We start from the raw sequence: 24,790 nt of genomic DNA on the forward strand, positions 1-24,790 counted from the left end.
AGAATGAGATTTTCCTCACCTTTACTTCCTAACTTTTGCCCTACTGTCTCTTGCACACACTGAGGACACACGATCTGTCCCCTGAATTTTGCTTAACAATATTGAGCCCCCACCCCCACCACTCACGTTAATAAATAGATATCTGAGCATCACAAAAACGATGAATTAGAAAACACATTAGATTACTGGAAAACAGCCCCCTCGTAGCATTTCTTTGGAAACGTCCACCTCCCTCCCGTTCCATCTACACACAGCCTGCGGGGTCGTTGACTCCATTTTACAGATGGACAAACTTAGGCTCACACAGACGGCCCACTTGGGGACTGGATTTGAAGCCAGGTCTGGGGACGCCAGGGCCCACGCGCTTGGTACTCAACAACCCTTGAGGGCATCCCAGGGAGCTCGAGAACTAGAGTGGTAAAACTCATGTTGCAGCAGAGGAAACTGAGGCTCATATCTTGAGTCCCAAACCAGATCCTGACTATCCAGGTTCGACTCGTGACACAGCCGGTCTTATACAAATGGAAGTTGGATGTCGAATCAGGCTGGGATCCTGGCGAGAGCAGCTGCTCGGTGGCAGGGCAGATTCTGAGGTCTGACGGCTTTATCGCACAGACCCAAGTTCTGAGCGCTCGGCGTCTTGGGGTGGGGGGTCGGGGGAGGCCGGGCTTCCCGGGCAGGCCTGCAGATTGACGTCACTTCGAGCGGGCCGCTGAGGAGGGTAGGAGGCACTTTGTGTCTTTAAGGCCGTTTGGAGGCGGGCCCTGACGGCTGACTCCGCCAGGAGCTGTCCTCCCCTTTAAGGCGCGCGGCAGGGGCGGGGTCCCCACGGCCCCTTTAAGGCGCCGTCCGCGTCCGCCGGCAGAAAAGCGGCTTAAAGGCGACGCGTGGCGCGATGGCGGCGACCCCACGCGCATGGCGGGGGCACGGGCGGCCCCTCCCGGTGCTGCTGCTGCTGCTGCTGTTGGCGCTGCCACCTTTGGAGGGCCCGCCGGGCGCCGCCGCCTACTTCCCAGAGGAGCGCTGGAGCCCCGAGTCGCCGCTGCAGGCGCCGCGCGTTCTCGTCGCGCTGCTGGCGCGCAACGCGGCCCACGCGCTGCCTTCCACGCTGGGCGCGCTCGAGCGGCTGCGGCACCCCCGGGACCGCACAGCTCTGTGGTGAGCGCGGCACCCGCGGCCCCGCATCCGGCCTGCTGTCCCCATCCCGGCGGGTCCACGCCGCGCCCGCCCGCTGTCCTGGCACCGGGCGGGGCGGGCCAGCCCTACGCGTGCCTTTTGCTTGCTGTCCCCCGTCAGGGCAGGCCAACCCCACGCGTGCCTTCCTGCTTGCTTTCCCCCTGCCGCATTAGCACCAGCCGGAACGGCGCTTTGCCTGCTGGCCTCTTTAGGGTGGGGCGGGCCACAGTTCTGCCTTCTGGCCCCCGCATTAGGGCATATCCGGGATCACCCGTGCGCACTGCCCGTGCACACACAGCTTCAAAGGGAAGCCTGAGAACCCGCCCCCACTCCCAGTTGGGGCGTTGCAGCGGCCCACATTGCACTTCTACTGACTGAACGTTTTTACGCTCCTGCTGCCGTATTGCTCCCTAAACCCAGCCTGAATCGGACCTCCTGCCTTGTGACTACTGGAGTGGGTGGGTGGGGTAAGGGACGGAAGGCGGAAGGTTGCGGGGAGTGGATTCTTCCTAGAAGCAGAATGGGGCAGGGCCATGAACAAGCCTGACTGGTGACTTACCGCTTCCTACCTCAGTTTCTTCATCTGGAAAATGGGGATACTAATATAATTCTAGTTGGGTTGTCTCTGAAGATGAACAAGTTACTGAGTGTGAAGCCCTTGCGCCTGGCATCAGTGACCAGAGCTGTGGTTATTATTATCATTACTGTTATTATTGTCATCGTTGCTATCCTTGTTGTTGACTAAATAACAGTTCTTTTGGGAGAATAACTCTCAGCTGATGGTCAAACTAGACTTCCAAATATTCCTTTTCCCTCCAGGCCGGATAATCCAAGCACACAGTTGGTGTTTAAGAAATGTTTGTTGAATGAACGAGTGACCACAGCCCACTCCAAAGTGGTACTGCTCACAGGAGAGAATTGAGGAAGGTGGGGCAGGGCTGCATGATATATATATATATATTTTTTTTTATTAAATCTCACATATTTAGTAGCGAATGCGGTTATAAGATCCTTGATGCCCCATAGTACGAACGTCATCTAATGTGTTTTTCCAAAATTAGCTTGTTTTAGTCCCCTCTGCAGCCCCGTGAAGTGGGCCCTGTCCTCACCCCGTGTGTCACAGATGAGGAAATTGGGGCACGGAGCGCGGAAGTGTCTTGCCCAGGGCTGTGTAGCTGGTGGGAGGCCCAGCCAGGTCGTGGGAGCCCTTGTTGCCTTGCTGCTGCTCGCCCTGCCTTGGTCTCCCTAACTTCACTCACTGGCCTGTTCTGTCTGCAGGGTGGCCACGGACCACAACTCAGACAACACGTCAGCCGTGCTTCGGGAATGGCTGGTGGCCGTGAAGAGTTTGTACCACTCTGTGGAGTGGCGGCCGGCAGAGGAGCCGAAGTGAGTGCCAGGCCTTGCCCTGCCCCCTGCCCCCAGCTGGACTTGGCTGTGCCCCTGCTCACACACCCTCCATGACTCCGCATCATCCTGGGCCAGCCCCCAGCCCCCAGTCCCTGATGCTGTAGCCCAGCTCTGCAGCCTTCAGCGCTGGCTGTGGCTACTCTCACCCCACCTCAGCTTCACCAGTGGGTCATAAGCCTCCCGTTGGGCCTTTGCCCCGCCGTTCGCTCCACTTGGAATTCCTTCATTCCTTGGTCTCTGTGGTGGACGCCCACTGCTTTGTTCCCTGTGTCACTCAGCTGCAACAGCAGCTCTGTTGCTTAGCGTCCCCATGAGCCCCTGAGTGATGTGGACTTCGGTTCCTTTCACTCTTTCAGGATTTATTTCTGTACCCACCCACTGCCCAGACCAGATTAGGAGTCTGGGAGGTCCTTGGGTCTTCTCTCCTAGTGGCTCCCCTCACCCTCAGGGATGTCTCTGCAAGGCAGTAGAGGCCCTTTCCCCTCCCCTCTGGGCCTTTGCACATGCTGTACCCCCTACTGGGGACACACCTCCGTTCTCCTGTTTTCTCCTTGCTTCTTCCCAGCCTTCAGATCCAGCTTACACATCTCCTCTTCCAGGAAGCCCTCTCTGACCACCCCACATTCAGCCAGCTCAAACCTCTCTGGGCTCCAAGAATGCCCTGTGCTTCCCACATCACAGCTGCCTCTCCACAGGTCCTACCCAGACGAGGAGGGCCCCAAACACTGGTCTGACTCACGCTATGAGCACATCATGAAGTTACGCCAGGCAGCCCTGAAATCGGCCCGGGACATGTGGGCCGATTACATCCTGGTGAGTTTCTTGGCCAGCCAGCCCATGGGTCCCTAGCCGAAGGTCTGGGGTATCCAAGGGAAGGCAGAGTGGCGGGATTTGGAGACCAGCCTTGACCTCATTTTACAGAGGGGAAACTGAGACTCTGAGAAGGGAAGTGAGTTGTCAGAGGTAACAGCAGGTTAGTGGAGGAGCTGGGATTTGATCCTCGGCCACCTGGATTCTTAATCATCAGGAACAAGTGGGCTTTTGTGTCCCCAGCCGACCCCTGTAGTTGCACACTTGGGTCATCTCCACTTTTATCAGCATCACCAGTGATGTGAGTTCTCTCTGCAACCACGATGATGACCTCTGGGTCACTCCAAGAAGCAGGAGGATGGGGCCGGGGCTGGGGGATGCTGGCGACACTGAGCTGCTGAGCCCTGACTTTCACTTCCTCCTCCTGGGCCTCTGGGAAGAGGGGGCCGGTTGAGGTTTTGAATGCAATGTTGGGTTACGTGCCCACAGATCACGGGTCTCCTGTGAGCTCCTTCAGCCTGGCTCCTTGACCTGGGCATGGTCCCCTCCCCTGGTGCGATGGGCAGGGCATTGACAGCTGAGCCTGGTTCGCCATGGAGGTTGAATGCAGTGATGCCAGCCTGACAGTGCCCGCGGCGGGTTTCCATCTACGTGCCAAACCTCAAGCTTTGGTCTCTACCTTCTTAATTTATTAATCAGCATATACCTATCGTCCACTCCCTATGCCCTCCTCGTGCCGGGCCCTGGGGACACAGCGAGGATCACACAGGCTGAGCCCCACCTTCCTAGCATCCCAGGAAAGGTGGATGTGACCAGAAAACAAACAAAACTGCATGAGGAAATACCAGAAGGCGGCCAGCGCTGTGAAAGGCACTTGAGGATATATCAGTGTTCTGGGGCTGGCATAACAAAACACCAACACTGGCGGGCTTAAAACAATAAACAAACACCAACACTGGCGGGCTTAAAACAATAAACAAACACCAACACTGGCGGGCAATAAAACAGTTTATTGTCCTGCAGCTCTGGAGGCCAGCAGTGTAAATCAGGGTGCAGGCAGGGCTGCACTCCAGGGGAGGATCCTTGCTTGCCTCTTCCAGCTTCTGGGGGCTCCCGGTGTTCCTTGGCTTGCGGCTGCATCACTCCAGTCCCTGCTTTTGTGGTCACGTGGTCTCTTCTTATAAGGTCACCAGTCACTGAATCTAGGGCCTACCCTAATCCACTATGAACCCCATCTTTTTTTTAAAGTAATTACTGTTTTATTTGTTTGTTTATTTTATATTCTTTCCCATTATGGTTTATCACAGGATGTCGAATATAGTTCCCTGTGCTAGACAGTAGGACCTTGTTGTTTATCCATCCTATGCATAATAGCTTACATCTGCTGATCCCACACTCCCAGTCCTTCCCTCCCCCATCCTCCACCCGCTTGGCAACCACAAGTCTGTTCTCTATATATGTGAGTCTGTTTCTGTTTTGTAAATAGGTTCATTTGTGCCGTATTTTAGATTGCACGTATAAGTGATATCATATGGTGTTTGCGTTTCTCTTTCTGACTTACTTCACTTAGTTTGGTAATCTCTAGTTGCATCCATGTGGCTGCAAATGGCATTATTTTTCTTTTTTATGGCTGAGTAATATTCCACTGTATATTTATACCACATCTTCTTTATCCATTTATCTATTGATGGACACTTAGGTTGTTTCCATGTCTTGGCTATTGTAAATAGTGCTGCTATGAACATAGGGGTGCATGTATCTTTTTTAATTACAGGTTTGTCTGGGAATATGCCCAGGAGTGGGATTGCTGGGTCATATGGTAATTCTATTTTCAGTTTTCTGAGGAGCCTCCACACTGGTTTCCATAGTGGCTGCACCAATTTGCATCCCCATCAACAGTGTAGGAGGGATGAACTCCATCTTAATTTACATCTTAATTACATCTGCAAAGACCCAATTTCCAAATAAGGTCACGACCACAGGTACCAGGGGTTGGGGGGCCTCCCTTAGGAGGGGGTCTTAGCCGAGATCTAAAGGAGCCAAGGAGCCAGCCTCAGCGGGAGCTGGGGGCCAGTGTCCGAGGCAGAGGGAACAGAGCAGAGAGCAAGCCTGGGGCATTCAAGGACTGGCGAGGAGGCCAGTGTAACCAGAGTGGAGTGATGGCGGGGGTAATGCTGAGGTGGTAGGTGGGGGCCGGACTATTCAGGCCAAGGGAGGGATGTGACTTTTACTTTGAAGGTAATGGGGAGCCATGGACGGTGTGTGAACAGGAGAGGGCTAGGTTCTGATTTCTGATTTCCTGAAGTCCCTGTGGCTGCCGTGGGGCAAGAGGAGGGGGGCAGCAGGAGGCCAGGGTGGGGGCCTGTATGGGGCTGTGGGTTCAGGATGCGTTCTGAGGCCAAGGGGACAGGCCCTGCTGGATGTATGGGTGCCGGAAGGACCTCACGTCCTGGCCTGAACCTTGTGGGGAGGACGGAGCCATCTCCTGGGAGGAGGAAGGATGGAACAGGCTCCTCCTGGGATCCCTGTGAGTTGGCTTCTCAGACTGTTTTATAGATGGGAAAGTGGAGGCTTGGAGAGGGAAGTGACAGCCTGCTGGGTGGGGTCTCAGAAACAGTGAAGACAGAGGTGGGGCTTGAACCTCCCAGAACCGTCCAGCCCAGGGCCACCTTGTCTGCTTCCCTGGGTTTTGCTTACATCGTTTGACATTGAGTGGTTTTCACTTTTTTCTCTCAGCAAACCCGGGTGGAACTCAAGGCTTTGGTTCAGAACTCAAAGCAGCTTTTGACATACTGTATAGTTTTGCAATCGGGGACTTAAGTAATCCATATTGGAATGTGAAATCATTTGTCTCGTGTTTTTAAATTATTATTAAAATGGCCTCTTTTTTTCTCTTTTTACAAACACTGTGGGTCTTACTTGTAAGAAAATATACAAGAAACAACAAGAAGCTTGGAAAGAAAGAAAAAAATGATACCTTGTAGTCGTACCTCCCAGAGAGGCTCGCTCTCTGGCTGTGTTTTTTCATTCTGTGTGCTTCCAGAACTAGTTTCCATCACCGCAGAGGAAACCCTGTGCCCATGAGCAGTCACTCTGCATCCCTGCCCCCAGCCCCTGGTGACTGCTAATCTGCTGTCTGTCTCTGTGGGTTTGCCTGCTCTGGACGTTTCACATAAACAGGATCATACGCTACGTAGCCTTCTGGGTCTGGCTTCACTCAGCCTGATGTTTTCAGGGTTCATCCAGGTGGTAGCGTGTGTCAGCGCTTCACTCTTTCTGGCTGAGTGATATTCCCATTGTATGGATGGACCACGTTTTGTTTATCCATTCATCCGTCAGTGGACTCTTAGGTTGTTTCCACAGCTTGTCTTCTGTGGATAAGGCTGCTATAAACATGGTGTGCAGACGTCTGTTCGAGTCCCCGTTTCCAGTTCTCTCAGTCTGTACTTAGGACTGGAATTGCCGTAACTCCATGTTTCACTTTCTGAGGAACTGCCAGACTGTTCTGGCTGTTTTCACTGCATCTGTATTCCAAGGTCACCAATTCAGATGTCCACAGGGGTCTGGGCAGGAACATAACAGGAGCGCACGGCTTGTCCCAAGGGGCAGCCACCTCCCGTCTCCAGCTGGGGCTTGCCACGTGGGAATGCCCTTCCCACGTTGCTGGAGAAGGCAGGGATTCTGGTTTTTGCTCTTGTTTATGGCAAGTGATTCATACGTTCTAAAAATCCTGCATGGGGAGCTTCCCTGGCGGCGCAGTGGTTAAGAATCCGCCTGCCAATGCAGGGGACACGGGTTTGAGCCCTGGTCCGGGAAGATCCCACATGCCGCGGAGCAGCTAAGCCCGTGCGCCACAACTGCTGAGCCTGCGCTCTAGAGCCTGGGAGCCACAACTACTGAGCCTGCGAGCCACGACTACTGAAGCCCACACTCCTAGCCTGTGCTCCACAAGAGAAGCCACCGCAGTGAGAAGTCTGTGCACCGCAACGAAGAGTAACCCCTGCTCCCCGCAACTAGAGAAAACCCGCGTGCAGCAACGAAGACCCAACACAGCCAAAAATAAATAAATAAAATAAATAAATTTAAAAAAAAACACAGAAAAACCCTGCATGGGTAACAGAAAGCATATCTGTGGACCAAATGCATTAAAAAAAACCCACCTCCTAATAGTTGTATAATATATCATGCTGGGTGTGTTTTCACATCCCGGTAGACAGGAACGTCCTTACCTAATTGTTTTCTGTGGCTTGATTTTTCAGTTGTCTCGACACATTCTGCAAAGGGACAGCAGGGCAGGGCCAAAGTTTCTGTAGCTGATTCTCCACTGCTAGACTCCTGGGTCGTTCCCAGTTTGTGTGATGAACAACCCTGCCATGAATATTCTGGTGTGGCCTTTCTGGAAGGTGTTGGTGACATAACGGTTTTGGGGGGACAAGCAGGCACCCCCCACCATGATGACCCTGTTCATGGGTTGGTGAGTTTCCTTCCAGGCTGCAGCAAACAAGTTATCATCTTTTTACCCCAACATTCAAGGTGTTAAAAAAAAAAAAGCCTTATGTAAAGATCCTATTTTTAGGAATTTTTTTGTTGGCCCTTCACTCACATAGAAGAAAGTGTGGTCCTCCCAGCCCCGACTGTCCTCCTCACTGACCAGTGCTGCCCATCTTAAAAGTTCCCATAAAAGGAGCCACGTGGGCTTCCTTGGTGGCACAGTGGTTGAGAGTCCGCCTGCCGATGCAGGGGACACGGGTTCGTGCCCCGGTCCGGGAAGATCCCACATGCCGCGGAGCGGCTGGGCCCGTGAGCCATGGCCGCTGAGCCTGCGCGTCCGGAGCCTGTGCTCCGCAACGGGAGAGGCCACACCAGTGAGAGGCCCGCGTACCGCAAAAAAAAAAAAAAAAAAGGAGCCACGTGATGCACCCACTGTCACTTCCCGTGGCTCGCCAGCACCGTGTGTGGGACGCATTTGTGTCGCTTCGTGCTGTGTGGTCCGTCCCTTCTCTTGCAGTGTCGTGTATTTCATTGTGTGAACGTAACCCTGCTGGTGACTTAGGGCAGAGCTGTCCGTTGAGGAGCAGGTGGCTTCCAGGGCCGCACGTGCTATTCCAGGTGCCCCCCTCCCCAGGGCTCCGGCCTCTGCCCCAGCTGTTCCAAGCTGTGGCCTAGCCCGGCTCACTCTGGCGGCCCACACTGATGCCATGTCGGGTGTTTTACAGTTTGTGGATGCGGACAACCTGATTCTCAACCCTGACACGCTGACCCTGCTCATCGCTGAGAACAAGACGGTGGTGGCCCCCATGCTGGATTCCCGGGCTGCATACTCCAACTTCTGGTGTGGGATGACCTCCCAGGTCAGGGGGTTACCGTGGTAGGGCAGGGGCCTGGGGGTGCTGGGGGCTGGATTTGGAGTCTAACTTAGCCTCACACTGCCTCGTGGTGAGCATTTGATAAACACTATTGTGATAATCCTTAAACAGACATTGAGGGAGGGTCTACGACTGTGTGCCCCCTGCCCCTACACCCATTACTGAGGCAGAAGCACAAATGCAGAGAGAGGAAGTGACTTGCCTGCGCTCACATAGCTATGACATGATGATGCCAGGACAGGACTTCAGGCACAGCTTGATCCAGGTGTTCAAACAATATTCCTCTTCCTCCTCTTCCTTCATTTTCAAACTCCTGGGGAATGATCTCAGCAGCATTCAGCCAGAGTCTACTCTGATTGAACCTTGTCCAGTCTCTTCCTACCCCTGAACCAATTACTGAAGTCAGGAAAATGTCAGGCTCTGATTGTCCCACCCAGTGACGAGGGTGGGGTTTTAGGCAAAGCCAGGGAGAGTGAGGGGCCGGTGATGGAGCAGGGCTGTGCCAGGGGGAGGGGGCTAGGTGGCTAGAGCCAGGATGCTGACCCATCCTATCTCCTCCTATCTTTGTTTTGAATTGATGTGTAATTCACAAAATATAAAGTTCACCATTTTAAAGTGAATAATTCAGTGGTTTCTATATTTTAAAGTATGTCATAGAAATCTAAATGTCATATGCTAACAATTCCAGTTCGTAAAGGATAGGAGGAAGGGAGAGGACTGTTCCAGAATCTTTTAAAACTTCTAAAAGATTGCTCCCCGACTTTCTTGAAGTCCCACTTCTGATGTTTAATTTTAAAATCAAAGGATCTCAAATATCCAGTCCCTTTTTCAGTTTTTTAATTTCCTTTCTCAAATGCTGCTTTTCTGATCAGAAGTATTGAGCTGGGTCTGCAAATGACTGACTGTTTCCCTGGGTTTCTGTGCCATTGCCCAGCAACTGAGGCTCTGGGGTTGGAGACTGACAGGCCCTGCTCAGAGCCCTGTGCTCAGGGAATACCCACCATAGCCACAAACTGGCACCCAGTCTTACTCTCCGGGTGTTCTGGGCCTCCTGTTGTCCTGGGCCTCCAGCCTCACCTTCAGGGACCCCCATGCAAAACTCTGCCCACCTCCCCACAGGGCTACTACAAGCGCACGCCTGCCTACATCCCCATCCGCAAGCGGGACCGCCGGGGCTGCTTTGCAGTCCCCATGGTGCACTCGACCTTCCTGATTGACCTGAGGAAGGCGGCCTCCAGGAACTTGGCGTTCTACCCTCCCCACCCTGACTATACCTGGTCCTTCGATGACATCATTGTTTTTGCCTTCTCCTGCAAACAGGCAGGTGAGCCCACAGGGGATTTGCCATCATGGGGTGTCTCTCTCTGCTTCTTTGGGACCAGTGCTGAGCCCACAGAAGGTTCACAGAACCAGAACTGCAGGGTGCAGCGATGACTTCAGGTGCAGCTGTATCCAGGTGTTCAGATGATATCCCCAGGACCCGTTCTCTCTCCAGCCCTGGCTTTGCTGGGTGGCTTCATTCCCCAGGTCTTTAAGATCTGCTTATTGAAAGTTATTTCCATCTTGATATTTTCCTCTGTTCCCCCAGATATCTGTGGCTGAGCATAATTGTTCCCTAGTTGTATACTTTGGGCAAAAAAAAAAAAGTTTAGAGAGGAAGAGAACATAGCCATATGCTGACCTGTCATTTATTTTTAAACCACGGGTCAGCAAACTGTATGTCCCACGGGCCAGATCTGGCCCACTATCTGTTTTCGTATGGATGCAAGCTAAGAATGTCTTTTGGGTTCCTGGACCCAATTCCTATGTGTGTAGGTTGGAGGTGGGGGTGTATTCCCCACACCTACAAGCAATTCTGGGACCCCAGCAGGGTGTCTGAGAATTCAGCTCAATTCCACCTCAGTTCTGGCTCTGTCTACTTGGAGATAGCCTCAGATTCCACAGGTTAAGGGCCCAGTCCCACAAAACTATGTCCCCCACCCTGCTTCAGATGCTGATTGCAAGTCCAGGGTGTCACCTGTGCTTCTGACCAAATGGCCAGAAACCAAAGGTTTCCGCGACTCCTTCCTTGGGTTCTGCTAATTTGCAAGAGCGGTTCACAGAACTCGGGAAACCTGTTTACTCACTAGGTTACTGTTTATTATAAAAGGATATAACTGGGGAACAACCCGGAGGAAGAGACGCACGGGGCAAGGTTTGGGGGAAGGGGCGCAGAGCTTCCACGCCCTCTCTGGGCACGGTCCAAAGGCAGACTTGAGTTGTTGAGACAGAACTGTTTGGCCCACAGACCTAAATACTTACTGTCTGGCCCTTCAATGAAAATCATTTTCGTTGGGTTTATCACTTTAGAAAAAGATACATACTCATTTTAAAATTTGAAACCATTCAGAAAAGGACTAACACAGAGATAATGTAACTCATGGTTTGTCCAACTGCATCTCATTTTTGTGCATCTTTACTGTTCACCCGCAGTTTTGTGGTTTGCTTTGTCATGGAATCCTGCAGGGACTGAGTCAGTACTGGTGCGAGGCGCTCGTTAACAGTTCTGGAGTTTTTTGGCACTGCGAACCCCTGTTCTGGCTCCAATTCCCAGATGGAGCGCCAAGGGGTTCTCTGCCGGTTGCTGGGAACAGCTGGACCCATTTACGCTCTGGCCCCGTGCTGGGCTGTGAGGCTTATGCTCTGTTCAGAGGTTGCCTCCACTGCCTTACTGCTCTGTTTTCAATTTTGATTGTTGTTTCCTTGGCCCCAGAGGTCCAGATGTACGTCTGCAACAAGGAGGTGTATGGCTTTCTGCCGGTGCCACTGCGGGCACACAGCACCCTCCAGGATGAGGCCGAGAGCTTCATGCACGTGCAGCTGGAGGTCATGGGTGAGTCTGCCTGCGCCAACCTGGGAGGGCTGAGTCGCCTCCCTCTCGCTGCCATCTTGCATCTGTGAACACTGACTGAGTGTCTGCTGGGCGCCAGTCTCTTTGCCGGGCACTGGGAACCCAGCATGAACAGGTGGACGGTTGTCCCCCCTCTCACAGAGTGCTGGCTTGCAAGCAGCTGTGCATGGCGTGCTCGGGGAAATGAGGGTGGGCTTTCTGGCGGAGGTGGCATTAAGATGCGGGGTAAGTAGGAGTTAGCCGATAAGAGGATCGCAGCCGGAGGGAGCAGCACATGCGGAGGCCGGGAGGCTGGAGGGGCTGTGAGCTCAGGAAACAGGTGAGGTCGACGGGACAGAAGTGGGGCTGGTGAGCTGGGCAGGGCTGGCAGGCAGGGCCAGGGCGGGGGCCTCAGACATTCAGCTGAGGAGCGGGCCTTTTCCCCCGGGGCAGTCAGGAGCCATGGAGGGTGTAGGAGCAGTGAGGGCAGCAGGTTTCACGGATGACCCTGCATGCGCGTGGCAGCATCTAGGACACAGCCATTTCGGGCCATTTTGTCACTCATGTCCCTGCCAACCTCCAGACCCACTATTGTTTGTTTAATATCTATCTTAACGGACACTTTTTTTTTTTAACTTGAATACATTTTAAAAAGGAGACTACATATTTTTACCGTGGTTGCAAACTCACGTCTCTCTAACACGTATACAAATAAATCCGTAGACTATTAAAGTAGCAGCTGTCCCTCGGGTGAGGTGGGCTGAACACATAGGGCCGAGCTGCCATTGATGCTGCTTGAGGAGGGGATTCTGCCCCGGCTGAGGGTCTCTGAAGCAACCGGACAGTGGTACGGCGTCCTCTTCCATGGGGGCCTTGCCCTGTGCTGACCACATCCCTGTGAAGGCCTGTGAAGCAGCATGGCTGTACCTCCCACTGCACAGATGGAGAGGGCCTTGGAGGGCCAGGCCCCTGCCCTGCGGTTCAGTCCGTGCCGCCCCCCACCCCCCGCCCCCCGCCCCCGCTCTGATCCGTTTCTGGCTGTGGCTCCCCCTTGTGGCTGAAGGTGGAATGACACCCAGCCTTTGTTTTGTGGGGGCTTTGGGGTCTTTTGAGGTGACACCTGGAGGCTGCAAGGTCATCAGGGTGAAGACCCCCGCAACCCCCAAGTGTCTTTCCCATGTAGTTGCCCACGCTCAGCCTGGCAAACCCACCAGGCTGTAGTCTTAAGAAGTGGGTCTCTGCCTCTTGCCAACTCCTGTGGGCGAGCGGACCCCGAGAAGCTTCTCCAGGCTGCCATAGTTTTCCTAGTTTAACTTTTCACATATATTTCCGTCGTTATTTTTGGCCAGAAGACTGTTTACGCTGCCGTTATAAACGGATGGCACAACAGAAGCGTGAATATTTTCCTGTTTCTCAAGCACCAGAGCAAATCACACAGAACAGACGGAAGGAGGGTCTGGAGGTCTCAGATATTTGTGCAGATCCTTCCTTACAGTTCTAGTGAAAACCACCTTTTTCTCCACCTCTGTGTGGGTACCTGTCCCCGGGCTGTGCATGTGATTTCTCATGTGTTCAAAAATCTTTCGGGACTTCCCTGGCGGTCCAGTGGTTAAGACTCTGCGCTTCCACTTCAGGGGGCACCGGTTTGATCCCTAGTCAGGAAACTGAGATCCCGCAAGCCACGCGGTATGGCCCAAAGAAGAAAAAAATCTTTCTTACAACAAAATTTCAGGCTTACAGAAAAGCTCAGAGTGCTGCCCTCTGTGTGTGGGGAATCCAGCAACTTCCTACCCTACCTGCTCATGGACTATGGGGTGTCTTTCCCAGCTGGCCCCATAAACTTGGCTCAGTGTAAATCCTGTTCTTTGAGTTTTAGCATACACAGCAGTGACAGGTCATATGTGGGCAGCGTGATGATTGTTTTTATTTTATTTTTTAATTAAAATTTTTTTCAATGTTATCATGTTTTTATTGATCAATCTGTGCCCAGTTAAAAAAAAACAACCAAAAAATACCCTTATCTAAAAGCAGACAACTCAGAGACAGGCAGATGCAAGAGGTGCATAGGGCGAGGTATGTGGAAAACGGTGAGGAAGCCCGCATTCCCTCTCAGAGCTCGCCGTTCTCTGTTTTTAATATCCTTGTCACCAGACACGGGCCAGGCTCTGGCCCTCCCCGGGGTCCCCCACTGTTGTGATTCCACCAGCTGACGGGTTTTTTCCCTTTTTGTGCTTCACATCAGTCAAGCTGCGCAAGTGCGGTGCCTTCTGCCCAGTGTCCGCGTCTGTGCTGTCACCGGCTGCTGCGTGTGGCTGTGCTCGTTCTCTTGTCTTGCTGCGTAGTATTCCATTAGATGTTCAGCCACAGATTTATTCACTCTTGGCTGTGTCATGTGTCACTTTACCAGTCTTCTCCTGAGCGGCATGGGGGGCATTTCCCATTTTCCCCAACATTGCCATGTGCGAGAGAGTTCTAGACATGCATCAGTGGGTGCAAAGTTAGGGAATATCCACAAGGTTGCCCTCACTTCTTACACCAGTTGCAAAATCTGGGGTCCCCAAGACCATGTTCAGTTTTGATAATTCATGAGAGGAACTCAGAACTCACTGGAAGCTGTTATACTCACAGTTACAATTTCTTACAGCCAAAGGAACAAATTAAAATCAGCAAAGGGAAAAGGTGACGGGGCAGCATCCAGGAGCGTTCCAAGCACAGAGATCCCTATTGTCCCTGTCCCTTCCCGTGGAGTAATACGGACAGTGCTTGCTTCTCCTAGAACTCGTATGTGAAAACATGCATGGTGTACTGCCAACCAGGGATGCTTCCCAAGGCTCCATGTCCAGGGTTTTTACTGGGGCTCCTACACACAGATACAGATGATTGCCACATGGCTAACCTCCATCTCCAGGCCCTGCAGAAACTGAGCCAATACCAAGTAGCCCAAGACCTCCACCCTGAATCACACTGTTGGCGTACATACCCGGTATGGCCCCAGCCCTGAGATGAACAAAGGCATTTCCAAGGCTTCAGCCTCCCAGGGTCTGGGAGCAAAGGCCAGACCTCTCTGTGGTCAAGTTTAATTCTTCACCCTATGATGGGTCTAAGGGGTGTTATTTTTTTTATTTTTTATTTTTTGCAGTACGCGGGCCTCTCACTGTTGTGGCCCCTCCCGTTGCGGAGCACAGGCTCCGGAAGCGCAGGCCCAGCGGCCATGGCTCACGGGCCCAGCCGCTCCGCGGCATTTGGGATCCTCCCGGACCGGGACATGAACCCGTGTCCCCTGCATCGGCAGGCGGACTCTCAACCACTGCGCCACCAGGGAGGCCCGTGTTACATTTTTTGACGTGGCTCTCTGGAAAGGCTGCATTGTGTTGCTCCTTCTGGACCTAATATGCTCCATTTTCCCAGAACTGATAAGAAAGAATGAAGAGATACCCCCACTTCCCATCAGCAGGTCCTTTCACCATCCACACCCAAGCGGGCAGGCAGAGGCTGAGAAAGACAGGGAAAGGGCACCTGGGATTTGAATTTGAGTCTTCAGATCCCAAAGCCTTGCCCTTGGGTCCTAGGCTCCCCTGAGGAGGACAGGGGGTGGCAGGGAGCTGTGACGGGCCCTGGATAGGAAGAAACCCCAGGGCACAGTGTCCCTGGAGGAGGCCCAGGCTGCGAGGTGGGAGGTGCCAGGTTGACCCTGGGCCTCGCCCAGGCTTCTCCCAGACAGAGGGGCCTGTGTCTGTCCTTTGAGCTCACACAGGGCCTTTGTTCTTGGGGCGGCAGATGCCACACTCGCCTTTTCTGGGCCAGCCTGGTAGATGGCCAGGAGCCTCACCAGGCTCCCAGTCCCCTTGGATCTGATCCTTCTGTGGGAAACCGTCAGGGATGTACCAAGACAGGGCCCCGGGGATATGGTCTGAGCACTGCTCATAGCAGCTAAAAGGGGACCGATCGCGAACACCCTGAAGTTCTTGGCATACCTGGGCTCGTAGATGTGTCACTCCAGTCACATGGCCATCTTCTCCCTGTATGTCTTCACACCGTCTACCTTCTGTGTGTATCTCTGTATCTGAATTTCCCATTTTTATAAGGACCCCAGTCAAACTGCTTAGGACCCACCCTAATGACCTCATTAAAGATCCTATTTTCTAAATAAGGTCACATTCTGAGGTACCAGAGTGTCAAGATGCCAAAGTATCTTTTTGGGGAGGATACAGTTTAACCCAAAACAATGTGTGTGATTTCATGGCAACTTATCATGACATAAACCTCTGAGAGACTTATTAGCCCATTTTATAGATGAGGAAAGTCATTCCTTTGTTCAGTTTATGAGTTTGTGCCGAGCTCTGTGTACTGGGCGTAGGGAGCCAGTGTGAGTGGACAGACCTGGTATCCGTCTGGCAGAGCTCATGGGAGATAATCAGGGAGCCGGGGAGGTAGGACAGCAGAATGAGGCTTTGACGGAAGCCCAGGCGCTGTGGGGACCCCCAAAGAGGTACCTGACAGCCTGGGGAGGTCAGGAGACTCCTCTGCTGCCACCCACCCACCCCCCGCCCCGTCCCAGAAGGCCTCTTAGCTGATAACTCAGGGGGAGGAGGGGAGGAAGGAAGGGTATTTCAGTAGAGGCCCAGCATGTGCAAAGGTCCAGAGGTAGGAATGGGGGATGGGTAAGTCTGGAGCAGTGCCAACAGCCAGAGTGGGTAGGAGGCGGAGGAGAGAGACTAGCACTGATGTTGTGAGCGGGGCTGTGTCGGACAGGGTTTCCAGCACCAAGCTGAGGAGCTCGGGATGACAGGGAGCCCCGCAGAGGGTGGGGAGGGGGCGTTGGAAAGAGGCTGGACACCCCCCGACTTCCCAATGACCCCCGTGACCCCTCGGCTTCTCTCTGCCGCCCAGTGAAGCACCCATCCGCGGAGCCCTCGCGGTTCATCTCGGTGCCCACCAAGACGCCAGACAAGATGGGCTTTGACGAGGTAGGCTGGGCCTTCCCTCATGGGTGGGGCTGGGGGCCGACCTGGAGGGTCCAACCAAAGCTCTGGGCCACAGGTCTTCATGATCAACCTGAAGCGGCGGCAGGACCGACGGGAACGTATGCTGCGCGCGCTGCAGGAGCAGGAGATCGAGTGCCGGCTGGTGGAGGCTGTGGACGGCAAGTGAGTCCCACCCCGGTGGGGGAGGGGCGGCTCCACGTGTGGGTATGTGGACCTGGTGGGTGGCGGCTGTGGAGCGGATGTGAGTCTGACCCTGCGCGGGGTGCTGGCAGGTCTGCGCACATAGTGTAGACCACGCCCTGGCAGCCCACATTGGGTCCAAGAGGGGTGTGCAGGTTGGGGGGCAGGGTGGCAAGGGGGAATGTCGCTAATGGTGGAATTGTGGGCAGAGAGAGTCTTCCACTGACCCCCTCCTGTCCCCCCTTGCAGAGCCATGAACACTAGCCAGGTAGAGGCACTGGGCATCCAGATGCTGCCCGGCTACCGGGATCCTTACCACGGGCGGCCCCTCACCAAGGGCGAACTGGGCTGCTTCCTCAGCCACTATAACATCTGGAAAGAGGTGGGTCCCGCAGCGGGGCAGGCCCCTCCTCAGCCTTCTTTACAGCTCAAGGAGGGAATCACCTGCATCCCAGACAGTCCTCTCTCTTTAGTGAATGTGTCACCTGAACCCTGGGTGGATGAGCTGCTGTCCTTCTCCTGTGCAGACGTGGAGCCTGAGTCCGGGGAGGGTTAAGCCTGACTCTAGAAACAGGTGGGGTCTGAGGCCCAGGTTTCCAGGAGAAACCTCTTCATGTGCACCCACTGTCAAATATCTAGAGCCCGGGCACCGTGCTCATAGCTTACTAGTAGGAGTAATAGCCATGGCGACGATAACTAATGCAGACCCCACATGTTGGTACCCCGTTAGCCCCAGAGGCTCATCACACACCCTTGGAAGGGAAGGTTAGGATGGGCGAGGATGCCAGGCACGGACTGGAACCTGGGACCAGCAGGCGTGAGGCCAGATGGGGCATTTGGTGTTTGAGGCGACAGGTGCTCAGCCAGGTTGCCCTCCTTTTCTGATATTCATCACGGAGGTCATGGGGCAGGGATTGCGGTGTCCAGGTAGCTGTAGAGCCAGAGGGGATCCAGGTTCAAGTCCAGCCCTGCCTCTGAGAGGGGTGAGCTCTGTGAGCAAGGAAGGCATTTCCCAATCTGAGTCTCAGATTCTCCAGATGATGGAGTCACAACTTCAGGGGCAGTTGTGAAGATTCGCTAGTTCATTCATTCTGGGAACATTTGTCAAGGACCTACTGTGTGCCCAGCCTGATGCTGGTGCTGGGGACACGACAGCCACCAAGATAGACCCAGCCCCCTTCAGGGCGCTCACAGCCCTGGGAGGTGGGGAGACTGATGAGAATCCACAAAGAAATGAATGGCAATGAAATAAGTGAGAGGCAACTACAGGAGAGGCCCAGGGTTATGAATTATCCTCAACTGGCAGCTTTGGGTGATAGTCAGGGAGGACCTCTTGAGTAGGTGACAGGTGAGCTAAGGCCAGAAGGGTGAGAGGGAACCTACCTGCTGCTGTGTGGGGGAAGGGTGCTCTGCGTCAAAGGCACAGCGTACGCCCAGGCCCTGGATTGGGAAGGAGCAGCCAGGCTGAGGTGAGGCTGTGGATTCTGCTGCCACGTTGTGAGGAGGAAGTTTTGGCCAGGAGGTAGATCCACATTGATGGTGGGCTTCCCTGGTGGCGCAGTGGTTGAGAGTCCACCTGCCGATGCAGGGGACACGGGTTCGCGCCCCGGTCCAGGAAGATCCCACATGCCGCAGAGCGGCTGGGCCCGTGAGCCATGGCCGCTGAGCCTGCGCGTCCAGAGCCTGTGCTCCGCAACGGGAGAGGCCACAACAGTGAGAGGCCTGCGTACCGCAAAAAAAAAAAAAAAAAAAACAACAATTGGTGGTGGTGGTGTGTGTGTGGGGGGAGTAGTTTGCTTTTCTCCTGATGCCCCAGAGCTTTTAAGCAGAACTGGCTTCGGGGTCAGGCCTGGCTTTGATCTCTCCAAGATCTCAGCAGGGCCTCCTCCCTCAGGTTGTGGACCGCAGGCTGCAGAAATCACTCGTGTTCGAGGACGACCTGCGCTTCGAGATCTTCTTCAAGAGGCGCCTGATGAACCTTATGCAGGATGTGGAGCGGGAGGGTCTGGACTGGGACCTCATGTGAGTGGAGCCTGGGAGGGGCCAGAGCTCAAAGGTGTGGCCCAGAGCCTCTAGGTCGGAGGGCCTTTGCAGGTTAATATGTTGGGCCAGCTTTTGGGAGCTTGGCAGGAGGACTTGTTCTTGACCCAGAAGTCTAGGGACCTGGTGGAAGCCTGCCAGCTCGTCCAGGGTTTGGAGACTTGACTGGAGCCTGTGGGGTAGAGAATAAGGCTAAGGTTTGACCCGGAAGACTGGGGACGTGGCTAAAGAACTTGGGGTGTGGCCTGCGGTGGGTTTGATCCGAGCTCGGATGCAGGGCGAGAAGCCTGGGGGCTTGGCTGCGTGGGCTACGCCCACGGGAGCCTGGGTCTCAGAGCAGTGCTAGGTAGAGTATGGCCAGCCTATTTCTGGAACTGTCCCTTGGAGTCTCATGCAGGTGGGTTGGTTCATCCTCGCCACCCCACCCCTGCCCCTAGCGCCACGTGCGGGGCCTGATCTGGGTTCTGGGCCTCAGACTCAGGACCGTGCTGTCGATAGGAGCATAGCTTCTCCCCTTCACTCCTGCCCGCCTGCCTCACAGCCCTCTGAACCCAGAGCAGCTCCCCTCTCAGCTCCGCTCTCCTTCCCGTGGCACAGCCTCCCCAGCTCCAAATCCTCCCTCGTGCCCTCAGAGAAAGCCCACCCCCTCCCTGTGGCCCCAGACCCCTGTGGGCCTGCTCTCACCCCAGTGCAGTCACGCCGGCCTCCTCATCGCTCCCCACCCCCCAGGGCCTGACAGGGGCTCCGGGGATCTCTGCGTCAGCATTCTTGCGTGGGCAGGCGGGAGGAAGGTGACTGGGCCCCCGTTCTGCACCCCAGCTACGTGGGCCGGAAGCGGATGCAGGTGGAGCACCCCGAAAAGGCTGTGCCCCGCGTGAGGAACCTGGTGGAGGCCGACTACTCGTACTGGACGCTGGCCTACGTGATCTCCCTGCAAGGCGCCCGCAAGCTGCTGGCTGCCCGGCCACTCTCCAAGATGCTGCCCGTGGACGAGTTCTTGCCGGTCATGTTCGACAAGCACCCAGTGTGAGAGGGGGTGGCGGTGGGCAGGCGGGCTGGGGTCTCGCTGTGGAGCTGGCCTGGGTGGGGGCGTGAGGCTCGTGGGTCCCAGGGAGGTGGCTTTTCCTCTGCCTGCTTCTTCCTCCATCTGTTCCCTCGCCGTCGCCCTCCCCCCACCCCTGCCACCCACTTCTGTCTCCATTCGCCTCTTACCCCCCAACCCACCACGGCCCCCGTGCCCCTCCTCCCCTGCAGGTCTGAATACAAGGCCCACTTCTCCCCTCGGGACCTGCGCGCCTTCTCCGTGGAGCCCCTGCTCGTCTACCCCACACACTACACAGGGGACGACGGGTACGTGAGCGACACGGAGACCTCGGTCGTGTGGAACAACGAGCACGTCAAGACCGACTGGGACCGGGCCAAATCCCAGAAGATGCGCGAGCAGCAGGCCCTGAGCCGCGAGGCCAAGAACTCTGACGTGCTGCAGTCCCCCCTGGACAGCGCTGCCCGGGATGAGCTCTGAGAGCTCTGAGGGGCGGTGGCCATGAATCCAAAGCAGCCTGTCGCTGGCCCGGCCCCCGCACGCCCGCCGGGGACGACCCCTGGCAGGCCAAGGAGGGCTCCCCACACAGGGCGGCGTCCAGCCAGCCCATGCTCAGCAGTCACGTGCACGCAGGCAGCATTAACGGAGGTGCCTACTGTATGCCAGGAACAGGTGGATCGGGTGGCAGCAGTTCGTGCGCCCAACACTTTAAGCGAGTACTGGGTACCAGGTTCCTGTGTTCTGGCAGTGAATGAGGCATGACTATTCCCTCCCTCGGTGATGGGTCCAGTCGTCAGGCGTTACTGATCCCCCATCAAGAAGCAGGCGCTAGTGGTACACACTCACTGTTTGAATTCATTCGAGTATTTATTGAGTGCCTACTGTATGCTGGGCACCATTCCAGGCTCTGGGACTAGTGAGGTAAACTTTCATGTGTTCAGACACGTACCCTGTGTCTGGTACTTGCGACACAAAAGTCCTTACTGACTCGGTGCATTTGCTGAGTGCCTGCTGTGTGCGGGGAGCTGAGCTTTGTGTTAGGGCTGAAGATAAACAAGGTGCTTTTCACTCCTAAGTGGTTTCTTCCCCACACATCCAGAGAGCATCTCCTGTGTGCTGGGCCCTGGTGATACAAAATAGGATGACAGCTGTTCAGTCAGCTTCTGATCACCAACAGAGATGAAGGAGTCCTTTCGTTTCTTCATGCAGCAGGCATTTATTGAGTGCTGGCTGTGTGCCTGACCTCGTGGACTCCCAGTGGGGTTGACTGAGTTTGATTCCTCATTTCCCCTCGCCCCCCCGTCGCCCGAGCCGTGTGCAGATAACATCCCCTGTCCACCGCCCAGGAGAGGGGCTGGCTCTTCCCTTGCCAGGGGCAGCCATGGGTTCCAGCAGCCTCATGTCCTCATGCAAGGCCCCCCTGCTAGACCCGGCCCCCCTGCTAGACCCGGCCCCCCTGGAGGGGGTGAGGGGTGAAGCTGGGGGCGGGGTCTCCCATTCCCCCTCCTGGTCTCAGTTGTTTGACCTCCCTGCCCTGCACGTCAGGTGTGGTCTCTGCCTGCTCGGTGGGGTTCCTCTGTCCAAGCCTTTGGTGGGATCATGCGTCTGGGGCCTCGCGTGGGCTCCGCTGCACTGGGGCGCTACCCACGGCCTGGGCAGAACGTCCCCCGGCACAGGCTGGAGGACTCGCTGTGTCTTCAGCCTGAAACGAATGTCAGAGCCCACCAGTAGTGCCTCATTCTCTGAGGGATAACTAACTGCTGTCCGGGTCGGGTCCCGGATAACTTGCTTATTTTTTTATTAAATGTTGCTGGTTGGTTTTCACATACATCTGTGTTCCCTTCTTGGCCCAATGCTCTGCTCACAACCTATGTACCACCCACATTCCCCACCCCTCTGCTTCAGGCCAAGATGTGGGAGGAAACCAGGTGCGGCGGGGGGAGTGAGACCCCGGGATTCCAGTGTGCCCCATAAAACTTCCCCAAAATAGCCCGGGGACGACAGATGGTCAACCTCACTCTATCCTGCGGGGTCAAATAACAGAATGAAGAGCAGGGCTGTCATAGTTTGGAGTCTCCAGAAAACAGACCCCAAGATGAGGATTTGAATTATCCGAGAGGTGACCCCAGGAAACCCTGATGGCAGTGGGGACGTGAGGCAGAGGGAAGGAGCCCTCCAGGGGGTGCCAGTGAGCAATTGACTCGGCGGGGTGGGGGCAGCATAGAGCATGCACCTCAGAGTGGTCCCACCCCAGGGGCGAGGGAGGTGGGGCATTTATCCACCCTCAACCGCATTTGAATTTTCTGGATCAAATAAGGGTTCTCAAGATTCTCAAGCCCTTTTAGGGTGTGCAGGCATATACCCTAGGCTTTTACAAAATAACAGATGGTGTGTGATCCTTGGGGAAACATGAGAACATACAGCTAAGCAAACCAAAAAAAGCAAAATTAAATCACGCGTCCCGAGAGACAACAACTCCTAACTTTTTAGTGACAAACCTTTCAGTCTTACCCATTTGCCTGGTACAAATATATACATGTTTTGAAAAAGAGGTTTCATGTTACATAAACTCTGTTACAACCTGCTTTTTTCTTTTTCTCCCACACAACCCATTTTAATTTCATACACACGGGATCAAATTGTACCCGGATTTCTTTCAGCAATTTTCTTTTTCAATTTAACAACATATTGTAGACACTCTAATCAGCGCAGATGTCTACCAGCTCTTTTTGGATTGTTACATACACTAAAATAGGCTGTGATCAGGATGGACCAGCATTTATTCAATCATCCTGATGGAAGAATATCACAGCCTGGCAATGAACAGTATTATAAAATCCATCTTTCCTCCTGGAGTTTTTATTTCAGTTGGGTAAGTTGATACAGGTGGGATTGCTGGGTTAACAGAAATGCGCCCTAGAAGTTTCAGTAGAGGCTGCCATGTTTTCTCTTCTTGTTAAATCTTAGTTATTCATCATGTATCTGCGAGGGTGGATGATCCCAGTTCATTAGCCAGTCCCCTCTCGTAGAACACTGGAGTCGTTTCTCATGTGTTACCGTTACATGCCATGTTTCCAAATCTTATTTTAACCTGGTGGATCTCAATTTGGGGGGGGGGCGGATTTTGTCCCTCAGGGACATTTGGCGATGTCTGGAGACGTTTCTGGTTGTCATGACTGGGGGTGGGTGCTCCTGCCATCTAGTGGACAGAAATTAAATTCCCTGAGTGCACAGGGGGGACCCATAACAAAGAATGATCCGGCCCCAAAAGTCCACAGCCCTTTGGGGACAGAAGTCTCTAGAAGAGTCTTCTTCGTGGCACGAGTGAAATTTCCTTTGCTATGAAATGTCTCTGATTCAAACGTAGATTCTCAGGCTCTGCCTCCAGACTGAAGGGGTCAGAAGCTTGGAGGTGGTGCCTGGGAACCTGAGTTTTCTTTCGATGCCCCCATCCAGTTACCTAACTCTGATCTCCCCTTTGCTCTCTGCACATCCGGGAGAACCGCATCCTTCCTTCCAGAACATTCCTACAGGAATGACTCCACAGAACTGGCTCACCGGGGGAACTGAGGCACCCCACGCTCACAGAAGGCAGAGAGTCGGGAGGTCCTTGAAACCTCCAACTTGGGGCACACACCCTGTCTCTGTGATTCAGGAATAGGATGCTACCTTTGCCTCCATCACAACTGCTTTGCAGTGCCCTCCAAGCTTGTCACTGAACAAGGGAATTTGGATTCCAAAATATCAGATGCTTCCATGCCCTGCTTCCGGCAGAGGGAAGAGGAAGCGAAACCAAGACAGCTCCGGTTTCTTCTGCCTCCAAACCGCCCCAAGGTCACCTCTGGCCGGTGGACCGGAGCACAGGCACAGCTGCAGGGACTTCTTCCAGCGTGGTTGCGGCTTTGCAGCTTCTGCCCAGAAAGGGGTTGGGTGGGAGTGGGTGCCGATATCAACCCACCACTCCCCCTCGTTTATGACTGTACGTTGTGGTGATGGTAAGAATGATTGTGTAATTGCAGGCTGAGTAATCATAGCAACCATTCCATGTAATTGCAGGGTTAGGAGCAGAATAATGATAATGCAATATAACAAATGAGGGAATGAAATGTAATCTTACGTAGGTCATGAGTCACATAATTGTGTTACAACCTCCAGGAACTGACTGCGCATTTTGTTGACATTCCCTGGGTGGTCCTGCCCTGTTGGCAGGTGTTGTGACAAGGAGGCTTGGGTAAATAGTGGGGGCGGGACTACGGTAGTTTAAGGCGGGTGGGGGAAGGGGGGGAGGCCGAACCGGAGGGTTCAGGTGAGACTGGAGGGTGGGGTGAGCATAAGGGCGGTGCTAGGGTTTAGCTTAAGGTTGGGAAAAGCGGGGAGAAAGAGGAGGGGAAGTTGAAGACGAATGGATTAAGTCAGGGGTTGGCAAACGATGGCCTGAATCTGGCCAGCCATGTTTTGTTGTTTAAAAAAAAAAGTGTCTTTTTTATTGAGACGAAACTCAGGTAACGTAAAATTAACCCTATCGAAGTGTGCAATCTCATGGCAGTCAATGTACTCACACTGTGGTGCAGCCATCACCACTATCCATTTCCAAACTTTTTCATCCTCCCAAACTGAAACCCTGCCCCCAGTAAAGACTAACTCGCCGTTCTCCCCTCCCCCAGCCCCTGGCAATCACCACTCTACTCTCTGTCTCTATGAATGTGATGGCTCTAGGGACCTCATATAAGTGGAATCGTACAGTAATTGTCACTCTCTGTCTCTATGAATGTGATGGCTCTAGGGACCTCATATAAGTGGAATCATACAGTAATTGTCACTTTGTATGTAGCTTCTTTCACTCAGCATAAAGCCCTCCAGGTTCAGCCATGTTGTAGCAGGAGCCAGAATCTCCTTCCTTTTTTTTTTTTTT

The 24,790-nt window shown here is 54.1% G+C and overlaps 1 protein-coding gene across 1 annotated transcript; it reads left to right on the forward strand.

The window, feature by feature from the left end:
* Positions 1-288: 288 nt before the first annotated feature.
* COLGALT1 (collagen beta(1-O)galactosyltransferase 1) lies at positions 289-21,975 on the forward strand. The gene is made up of 12 exons (XM_079918152.1): positions 289-1,158; positions 2,455-2,565; positions 3,282-3,399; positions 8,613-8,747; positions 9,882-10,086; positions 11,515-11,634; positions 16,522-16,598; positions 16,672-16,778; positions 17,046-17,178; positions 18,691-18,818; positions 19,656-19,862; positions 20,091-21,975. Exons 1-12 carry the CDS (start codon positions 896-898, stop codon positions 20,356-20,358), a joined length of 1,872 nt encoding a protein of 623 aa, XP_079774278.1. The 5' UTR covers positions 289-895; the 3' UTR covers positions 20,359-21,975.
* The last annotated feature ends 2,815 nt before the right edge of the window (positions 21,976-24,790 follow it).

The sequence above is a fragment of the Stenella coeruleoalba genome (assembly GCF_951394435.1).
Source record: "Stenella coeruleoalba genome assembly, chromosome: 3".
Classification (NCBI taxonomy): domain Eukaryota; kingdom Metazoa; phylum Chordata; class Mammalia; order Artiodactyla; family Delphinidae; genus Stenella; species Stenella coeruleoalba.

Excerpts from the sequence above, each read along its gene's own strand:
- COLGALT1 (XM_079918152.1), top strand. The coding sequence starts at position 896 with ATGGCGGCGACCCCACGCGCATGGCGGGGGCACGGGCGGCCCCTCCCG. Across the intron at positions 16,779-17,045 it reads GTGGAGGCTGTGGACGGCAA|AGCCATGAACACTAGCCAGG; the intron begins GTGAGTCCCACC and ends CCCCCCTTGCAG. Across the intron at positions 18,819-19,655 it reads GGTCTGGACTGGGACCTCAT|CTACGTGGGCCGGAAGCGGA; the intron begins GTGAGTGGAGCC and ends TCTGCACCCCAG.